Source organism: Gymnoscopelus braueri, assembly GCF_963280865.1.
Source record: "Gymnoscopelus braueri genome assembly, chromosome: 8".
Classification (NCBI taxonomy): domain Eukaryota; kingdom Metazoa; phylum Chordata; class Actinopteri; order Myctophiformes; family Myctophidae; genus Gymnoscopelus; species Gymnoscopelus braueri.
Window position 1 is genome coordinate 44,924,822 of NC_137609.1, and position 10,583 is coordinate 44,935,404.

General features: G+C 41.9%; 1 protein-coding gene across 1 annotated transcript; it reads left to right on the top strand.

Annotated features, from left to right (window-relative positions):
- The first annotated feature begins 171 nt into the window (after window positions 1-171).
- Window positions 172-10,234, top strand: chek1 (checkpoint kinase 1). Its single transcript, XM_080435287.1, has 14 exons — window positions 172-322; window positions 602-667; window positions 1,229-1,343; window positions 2,618-2,726; window positions 3,074-3,138; window positions 3,418-3,487; window positions 4,266-4,454; window positions 5,650-5,754; window positions 5,996-6,091; window positions 6,316-6,397; window positions 6,880-7,048; window positions 7,359-7,490; window positions 8,651-8,752; window positions 9,797-10,234. The coding sequence occupies exons 2-14, from the start codon at window positions 603-605 to the stop codon at window positions 9,890-9,892; spliced, it is 1,395 nt and encodes a 464-aa protein (XP_080291413.1). The 5' UTR covers window positions 172-322; window position 602; the 3' UTR covers window positions 9,893-10,234.
- The last annotated feature ends 349 nt before the right edge of the window (window positions 10,235-10,583 follow it).

Below are 10,583 nucleotides of genomic sequence, written 5' to 3' on the forward strand. Positions count from 1 at the left end.
AGCTTATAGATCGGCTATATTCAAATAGCAGACAGACCGATGACGTACAGGTTTAACTACAGCGCTCGAGTCATGTGGCGTAGGCGCTTCTTTTGGGCTTGTTTTCCTGGACCTGATTGCTTATTTCTTTCGCAAGATTTGGCAACACTGGTGGTGACGATGCCGGGTGCTACGCATGGCGGAAATAGTCAAAAGAAGCCCGCAGAGCGGAGAGCGCCAACTTTATGACAACAACTCACTTCATACTGTGTCTAGCAAATGTCACTGTTTCTATCTGCTTTAAATTAAGAAACGCCGCTGGTTTCGAGTGAAACAAGTCCAGGTAAACCACCGCTTCCTTTCGACCACTTTAGAGTTTAGCCCATACTATAGAGTTAAAATATCCGAACTACAAGCTCAACGGTATTTTCAAAATGCCAAAATAGGGACATCGGGTTGAAAGTGGTTCAGTGTTCTACTGGGTAATAAGATTGTTTTCTTTAGTCTAATCTAGATAGCTCATCCGACTCTTTATACAATTAGTGTACAATTTAGTGATTCTGTTTAAAATACATTTCCATTACAACACTATGTGTGAAAAGTAAGTATTTGTGTGTCGTAGCATGGCGGTGCCTTTCGTACAGGGCTGGGACCTGGTGCAGACATTAGGAGAGGGAGCCTATGGAGAGTAAGTTATCATTATGATTCTTTGTATGATTATCTTCATTTACATAATGTCCCTGTTTTAATTCAGTGTGTGTCATTCAGTCACGTTTCACACCATGACATATATTTTTTTTGATTTGTACTGTGGGGGTTATTTTTAAGATCAGTAATATGATGTTCTTGAATTTTTAATACACTGTTAGAAAAATGCTTAGTAGCTGATATATAAATGTTCTGTGAAATACTCTCACAAAGCATTTCAACATAATGCAACGTTGATCTGACTGTGGCGAGATGTTTTATCCCTGTTGGACATTGTACAAAGCATCATACTAAAATACATTATAGTATAGCTCAAATAATACATTGTGGGTGGTTTGGAATCGATTTCAGAACCTCTCTGGGGGCATTATAGCAGTGAGTATTATAACTCGGACTTTTGGTGTCAAGGATGGTGACGGATTCAATGTTGATATCTCATTCCCACTACCCTCTTCTCATTAGCACAGGACAAGGGGAGTATGACATTTTCATCATCTTCTCACTGCTGTTGTTGTGCTTCTTTCTCATTCCTCTTTACCAGAGTAAGGTTGCTGGTAAACAGACAGACAGAGGAGGCGGTAGCAGTAAAAGTGATCGACACCTCTCAGGCGAAGGAGTGCGCTGACAATGTGAAGAAGGAGGTCTGCATTCACAAGGTTGGTCGATCCCACCCTTGCATGGTTCTAGTCTCAGAAATGTTAATTTAGTTTTGGTTTGTACTGAGTTTCTTATCTACCAAAAAGGGAAATCATTTTTATGTACTGTATGTTTGTAAGTTGGTGTGTAATTAAGTAAGTGGGGCTACAACATGCCCCATTAAGGCTGTGGATTTCATCCCAGATTCTACTGGTCTGTGGTCAATGAGTGTATATGTTACAGGGTGAATGGAGAACCAGGGTGATTGAAGAAGGCTCGCTCGTTTTTACCCACCCAGCAATTCTGTAGAAGAAACACTAGAGGGAGCCACAAGCCAGGCTTGTGCACAAGCACATATGGCCGTGACCACACAGTCACACACACACACACACACATGCGCGCGCACACGCGCTCATGCTTTCAATGGACTGTTAAGATACTTTTATTGTGTTCTGCTGGCTTTTGTTTTAGTTTCTCCCTGACACACACACACACACACACACGCACACAGTGATCCATGAAAATAACTATTCTGTCCCTATCGGTTTACAACTCAAACGGCGCTGAGTCGACAAGTGGAGCATCGGCCGGTCAGCGCGGGCACTCGCGCGCGCTTCCTCGGCCTCAAGCTCCACTTGTCGGCGCGCCTCCGTCGTGGACAAGCGTGTGCGTGTGCGTGTGTCTTTTCTCTCTCCTCCCGTGCTCTCCTCCCCTTCCTCGTCTTTTCTCTCTCCTCCCGTGCTCTCCTCCCCTTCCTCGTCTTTTCTCTCTCCTCCCGTGCTCTCCTCCCCTTCCTCGTCCGTGTCTCTCTCTCTCTCTCTCTCTCTCTCCTCCCGTGCTCTCCTCCCCTTCCTCGTCCGTGTCTCTCTCTCTCTCTCTCTCTCTCCTCCCGTGCTCTCCTCCCCTTCCTCGTCCGTGTCTCTCTCTCTCTCTCTCTCCTCCCGTGCTCTCCTCCCCTTCCTCGTCCCTCCCAAGGAGGACGGTTTATTTCGCGAGGAGGAGCTCCTCCTCGCGAAATAAACCGTCCCCCTTCTCAGAAGGAGGACGGTTTATTTCGCGAGGAGGAGCTCCTCCTCGCCTCACGTAATAAACCCCCGCCTCGCAGTGCCGCGTCCTCCTTCTCCTCCTCCTCCTCGCGAGCCTCGCTAATAAACCCTATCTCGAAAAGCCCCGCCTCGCCCCGAAGCCCCGTGCCTAAAAACGAGCGCTCTGTCTTCAATCACCCTGGATCTCCATTCACCCTGTGACATATATATGCATGCAATCTGTTTTAACATCCAGCTCTGCTCAATAGGCGCTCAGCCATGCCAATATTGTGCGCTTCTTTGGACATCGAAAAGAGGGGCAGACCGAGTATCTCTTCTTGGAGTACTGCAGTGGAGGAGAGTTGTTTGACCGGATAGGTGAGGCAGACCGTATTATTTTATGAAAGTCCCCAGGGTGTCCTTGGAACTCAAGCAGTCAGTCTGCCGATAACATAACGGCAATGGCCATAATTTAATCCTTAAAAAATAGGTTCAGTCACTCACTCAGACATGTTTTCTCTCTCACTCACTCACTCACACAATGTTCATAATACTTGCTCTAAATGTGCAACACTTGTCACTATCAGAGATGTTATACACTATATGCCATTATATACTTTGGAATGTACACAAGTCTTTTACTAATTGAGTTTTTTACAACTGCATCATGATTTACTGGTCTAATGCAAGTGAACCTGGTTAGAGCTGTTTGTTTTCCATTTCAGAACCTGATGTGGGGATGGAAGAGCAAGAAGCGCACAGGCTTTTTCTGCAGCTGATTGCAGCCGTGGTGAGTGTCTGCCTAGTTGACAGTCTGTCTGTTGGTCATCCATCCATTTCCATGCTGCTTCTTCAAATTATGTGCATGCAAAAAAAGGTTTCGCAAAAAATAAAGTCGAGAAGAAAAAAAAAAGCGAAACAAAAGGAAAAAAATCTAATTGAATATGGAAAACGGAGCAGTCCAGAATCCAGATGTCCCCTTCCTAGGCAACTTTCAGCTGCTGTGGGGGGAATGTCAGTGCAGATCACCTCCACATTTCATGATGGACTGTTTTTCAACCTCTTACAGGAGTACCTCCACAGTATTGGGATCACACACAGAGACATAAAGCCTGAGAACATATTACTGGATGACAAAGGTGAGGGAATATGTATGTGTTCTTTTTCTCTTCTCTGAATATTGAAATAGTACCAGTGCCTTTCGGGCACCCGCCTACTAGGGGACCACGCAGGTCAGGAATGATGCAAGCTGGGAATGCACGCCCCAGCTGGGTTATGCAATGGCCCGTTGTGCCCGTCTGTTTGTCTGTGTCCCTTATATGTCCATAGTATATGGAGTTCCCAGTGAGCCATGCCCAAATAAGGAGTGCAGGCCAGTCTATGATGTCATATGATGTCATTTACCGACAGTAAAAATCTGGGTGGGGACTTGCGTGGGAAGTGAATGGTCACCACTCACCCCTCCCCAACACAGCTGAAGTGCCCTTGAGCAATGCACTGAACCCGCAACTGCTCCAGTGGAGCTGCTCCGTGGCCAACAATATAAGACTGTGGTTGTACTGGTCAGCTCCCAGGTTTTAATGTGTGTCTGTCGGTCTGTCTGTGTGTGTGTCTACAGTATGTGCAGAGCGTTGCTGGAAATGAGCACTTGTGCTCAGGTACTACCCTGGGTAAATAAAGAACAAAAAAAATATGTGATAGTCAGTTGCGTTTGAGCATTCTATATGCTGAAAGTGTCTTGCTGCAGCTTTAATAGATTTATTACTGTAATGTAGTCTGTACAACAATCTAAAAGTTTAATTATTTCAAATTATTTATCTGCTTGCCTATGGCTTTTATTTATCTATGAGTCATCTTGGTCTGTTTGTGGAGTCCTGTTGTTTATTAATGCTTCACTGTGTTGTTTCTTACGTCAAGATAACCTGAAGCTGACAGATTTCGGCTTGGCCACTATGTTTCGTCACAAAGGCCGTGAGCGCCTTCTCACCAGGCTCTGTGGAACACTTCCCTACGTGGCCCCAGAACTTCTCAGCCGAAAGGAGTTCAGATCCCAGCCTGCAGACGTATGGGCCTGTGGAATAGTTCTCACGGCCATGCTTGCCGGAGGTAGGGAATGAAGGGAAAGCCTTGTGGCATTGAGTTTGAACTTATTTATTTGCATTGATTCATTGATCTGAGTGACCTGAAAACTGAACTGAGATTGTGGGGTCATTGGTGTCTTAACACATTGATTATTATATATCACAGTTATTTCAGATTTTTTGCAGTTTATTGCCAGAGATTTTTCATTGAAAAAAAAAAAGTACTCAGGAGCTGAGATACAAAATTTTAAAGTTTTAAGTTAACAAGGAAGTGGATAGGAGTTTAGATCTTCGACTAATCATATCTCCTTGGTCTTTGGGTCAAATTAAAAAATTAAAAAATATCTTTTTTTTTTTTTCTTTTTTTTTTATTTGTTTTTTCTTAAAAACGAGTTATCTCGATCTAGGCAATCAAGTGATGGATTTTAAAAACGAGTAAAAACGAGTTAACTCGTTCTAGGCAATCAATGTGTTAATATATGTTTTTGACATTAGTGCCGGACTAATATTGGGACTTTTGGTGATGATTTTTATATGAGATATCATATCAACATAAAGAACAAGTTATCTGTCTGACCGTTTAAAATGTTCACATGGTACATACATCTCAAAAGCTCAGAAGTTAGAGTGCCACTGTCTGCCCTTAGACTGGGAGGTTGGGGTTCAAAACCCTGCCGAGTCATACCAAAGACCACATGGACCAATGCCTCCATACTAGCGTCATGTCCAGGAGATGTTCTTTTATATTCAAGCCGCCTCACACTACGGAAACAGGAGGGCTCCTGACTTCTGGGGCGGCCTTAGCTGAGTGGTTAGTGAGCCCGCCAGGGGAGCCAGAGGCTCGGGAACGATTCCAGGCCAGGCCAGCAATGTGTCGATGTGTGTCCCTGAGCAAGACTCTTAACCCCTAATTGCTCCCCGAGCGCTGCACAATGGCTGCTCAGTGCTCCTAGAGATTATAGGATGGGTAAATGCAGAGGACAAATTTCACGTCTGTGCAAATATACATTGTCAAAAATTAATATTATTATATTATTATTCTGGGCCACATGAACCATTGGTTCCCAAGGCTACTTAATTACTTACACAGGCTAGTCTGTGCTAATACATCTGCCACTATTACACTTTTTTAACCAGAATGAATGATGGATCTATCTCTTTACCCAGAGTGTTCTCATTCTTAGACTCAGCCTCATGTCCTTTGTTTCTAATTCTTTCAGAGTTGCCATGGGACCAGCCCAGTGAGAGCTGTCAAGAGTATTCAGATTGGCTCCAGAGGAAAACCTACTTGTCACCTTGGAAAAAGATCCCTCCAACGCCACTTAGTAAGACCTAAAACAAAGACACATATTTGAATTGTCCCCATTTCCCTTCTTGATGAGATAAAACAAACAAACAAAAAACTTACCTCCAACGCCACTTAGTAAGACCTAAAACAAAGACACATATTTGAATTGTCCCCATTTCCCTTCTTGATGAGATAAAACAAACAAACAAAAAACTTCCACACACTTGTTGTGTTCATCATTGCATGTTCAAATGTAATGTTCAGTTGTTTCTCTATAGGTCTGTTGTCTAAATTATTGTTGGCCGGTCCAGAGGGACGCATCTCAATCCTGGACATAAAGAAAGACCGTTGGTTCACCCAAACCCATAAAGCAGGTAAGCATAGCTTTTGAAACGTTTCCCCCATAATTAACTCTAAAACTAATTTGAAAATAATAATACAAAAAAAACTTGTGTTGCATCTTTCATACAGTAGATTGTTTAGATTTTTTTATTTTTATTACTACAAACAGCACTAGGAGAGATACATATGTTAAGAGTCAGATCGTTTGATATGTTATATTGAATGTACAATATATTTCACTGATGTGCTCCGTTAGGTGGAAACCGACAGTCTCATTCCCACGGACCTGCGCACAAATTCCTTAAATCCGATTCAGGACAAATATCCCGAACCAGCAGGTCAGATTTTTTTGGGCTTTGTATGTGGATGTATTTCTCTATTATCACGGGATCCCTTAAGATACCATTGGTATAAAAAGTCAAAACTTTGCAAAGACTATGTGCATACACTGTCTAGAGGAGACCATGTATACCTACCTTTCTTTTTCTTCCACACAAAGTGTCAATATGACCTATGAAAGCACCACATGGGTCATATCGTCGCTGACGGGCAGAAACCTTCTATGTCCAAAACTTCCATTGGATCCAATGTAGTTATTATTTAGTCGCAAGCTCTTGTTAATACTTTTAATTGGTTAAATATGTATATTTACTTTTGCGTGACACTGTCATAACAACACAGTAGTATAAAATGGGGCATTTCATTTATGAAAAAACAAAAAAAATATGGAAATACAGGTTTTCGACCCAACAGCGACGATATTTTCTCTGTGTGTAAAAATGTACTGGTGAGTTTAGATGTCGCGGTTGTGTTTTCGCAGTGATGACAGGATGCAGTTCTCCAGCTCCCAGCCTGATCCTCTTGCAGGCAGCTGTACATGGGAGACCACAGTGTGTCTTAGGGAAGCTGAGGTCTCCTTTTCCCAGCCATCCAAGCCTGAACACATGCTGCTGGGTAGCCAGCTACTAGGTACACCAGGACCCAGCCAGGTAAAAACAGTAATAAGGATTGCTATATTTGTATTGCATACATCGGAAGCAGCTTGAAGTAGGGGTGAAACAACTAATCGATCTTGTAGATTGGCTATTTTTTTATGCGAAGACATTTAATGTAAAGTGAAAACGGAGGGAAGTGGTTAAGAAATGATCACCTGATAAATACATTCTGAAAGTAATTGTTAGTTGCAGCCCTATTGCAGTATGTACATTGAAAGTAGGTTGAAGTCCTACCTTACACACACGCACACATTCACATCTCGCTATAACAATGAAGTCTTTCTGGTCTGTTCTCTTTGTCTAGACACCCTGGCAGAGGTTGGTGCGGAGGATGACGAGGTTCTTCACCACTCTGGACCCAGATGGCACTTTCTCTGCCCTGAGAGATGCCTGCCTTAGCCTGGGGCTCACCTTCAAACACACTTGTGCCAACCAGGTGCGTTCATCTGCACAGTCATTCTCCGTCTGTCTGTCTGTCTGATTACAATCTTATTACAGAATATCTATTTATAAATCTCTCTGTATCTGGCTTACTTAGAAACTCGCCAACTCTGTACATTCACTCAAGCACTCTCAATCTCACTAACTCTGTATGAGTTCATCTCATGTTTTCACACACAAGTAATGTTTACACACACATTGCTCACTTTAACATAAGTGATGTGCAGACACATTTCCTGAACCAGGGGTCTCATTTATAGAAGCTACACTTTAAGGATGGGTGTTTGGGGGTTAACTGTAGTGTAACCTAATAGTACAAATTAACATTGCAGTGCACATTATGAGCCTGCAACATCAAATACAACTGACTCATCTCATTATTGACGGAGACCACAAGGCCAACGGTTTCCAAATAAAATAAAACGCCCATCTGTCTTCCTGGAAATGTTTTCCAGTGGTTTCCCAGTTGTCTCGTCATTAGCTATCTACTATCATGATCATCAGCTTAGTCAAAATAAACTTTTTTTAAAATGAGGCCCAAGATATTTGACTATACATCTAAATACTCTATTTGCATTCCCAGTATTTATTGCTACCGTATACTGATTGTTGCCATTATTATTGTTTCTTTAAATCTTTGTTTAATTTAGTCTTCTCTTTGATTTCTTTCTTTTTAAGTATTTGCATTTTCTGTAGAGCGCTTTGTAACACATTGTTGAGTTTGTTTTGTATTACTTAGCTGCTACAGTAGAGTTATAGTACAATGCCTTTAATGGTAGGGCTGGGCAATTCACCGAAAATATATCGAAGCAGAAACCGACTTATAACAAATAATATAAAATAATAAATAATTGAATATTTTGAATAATATATGTAATTGTTATAATCAACTAAATTGTTCAGTCAGATTAACCACTTAACCCTGTATTATACTTCGTTGTTCAATGGTGGCGTACAAAAATGGCTGAACTAGCCGATCTACAAGTTCACAGCACGTCACATCGCTTGTAGATCTGCTATTTTCACTTATTTTATGTTTTTATAATCGTTCATTAATCTTAAGCAAGGCAAAAGTTTTTAATAATTCTGACATTGATTTGAAGTCCTATCGCTTATCCCTATTTAATTGCCCTCTTTTTTTTTTACCCCCAACAGGTGACAGTGAGCACGTATGACAAACGCAACAGCAAGCTAATCTTCAAAGTCCATCTGCTGGAGATGGATCAGAGAGTTCTGCTGGACTTCAGGCTATCTCAGGTGGGTGGAATCAAACAAGGTTAGCACTGGAAACCCAAGTAAACATGCTATTTTAAGGCTAATAATGGGCTCGAGCTCCAACTGGTGTTTGAATTTAACTTTTGAAAATGGATACGAATCCTGGACTAATAGGTAGGAGTCCAACAGACAAACAAAAATGAATGGCTAGGCTGGTGTCTTGAATTGATTTAAACCTGTATACCAAAAAAATATTCAAAGCGCAGTGTGGCAAATGTATTATGCAACATTGCCACCATGTGGTTAGGACTGGAAGTAACATAAACGTATTAGTTAAAGCTTGTCATGTCCTTGTCTCTGCATGTTTTATCCTTAAAACCATGATCCTCTACCAGTGTATCAGGGGCCTCATTTGGGTCACCAGTTGTCCTGACAGGGTCATCGACATAGAAACATAATATTGATTTGATATTTTATTTTGATTAATATATAGACAACTGACTTAATTACCACAACATTTTAAACTTTCTTCATACCAGTTGAGCCTTTATGTTTATGCACACGCATACAATTTAAAATTATATCATGTGTGCTGTACACAAAATAAACCTAAAACGGAATGCCAAAATTGCATATAAGTGAAGTAAGTAAGCCTTGCCGAGCCATGTGGCTCATAGGCCCTATCTCCTTTCTGTAGCGGCTTGGTGTACATCCCCCAGCCATGATGCTAGTATGTGGCAGGGACTTACTCCCAATCCATCCCTTGAAGCTACGTGCAAAGCAGGGAGGCATTGGATCCCATTTTATATAGAATTTGGTATGACCCGGCTGGGGGATTGAACCCCGACCTCCCAATCTCAGGGCGGACACAAGGCCACTAAGCTTGTGCAGTTACAAAATTGCATAATGCCTCGGTAGTATCTCAGTGGTCAACACACAACCGTTTGAAACCCAGTCTGTTTCGATAAAAGTTCAGTTTGTCAGTGTTTTGCGACAGCTTGTTCCTTACTCTGTTATGTGTTGAGCGTGCTCTTTAGCTAGACAGACATAGTCACCAACCGGTGTCTTCTTGTGTACGGTTTCCAGGGCGACGGTCTTGAGTTTAAGCGTCACTTCTTGAAGATCAAACAGAAGCTTGGTGACATCATCAGCAGCCAGAAGGTCCAGCTCCCTGCCACATAATTGCTCTTTGAATATGTCTCTTTGTAAAGCCAGGGGCAGGACGGTAGAGAGCTGTCTATAACAGGGCTTTGGAGATGAACATGTACATAGTTAGCTCTTCTGAAAATACCTTTTATCAGTTAATTTTAAATACCTTTTTTGTTTTTAGTTTTTCAGTGTGTTTGTTTGAATTTGTGCGTTTGCATAAGACAATGTGTGCATTCATATTAAATATATTTGTGTTGCTTCTTTGAGAAGACCAATGTGCTCTGAATATATTTGAGTTGAACTAATAAAAGAAGATGCTCCTTTTCTCATGTTGTTGTCTGAAAAGTCACGTTAAAATAAAATAACACATACTCAGTTTCATGTAGAAATGCATGGCTTTATTCTGAATGACAATTATGACACACATCCAATTTGGACAGGATGAAAATATAGCTGGAGCGTTTGTAACTTGTTTTCAGAATGATGTAACTATGTTTTAACCACATGAACCCTAGAAGCATTCCTATTCTGGGGGGGGGCGAACATTCAGCGAAAATAGCTGATCTACAAGCTCACAACGCTTTGTGAGCTTGTAGATCTGCCATTTTCGGCGAAGAGATTTGTAGAGGGGAAAGGGGGGGGGGGTGCTAGTATAGACCCCTGGGAGACTCCAGTCAATGAAGTACATAGGGCTTAAGTGGTTAATGTGAGTGTCACTAGGGCT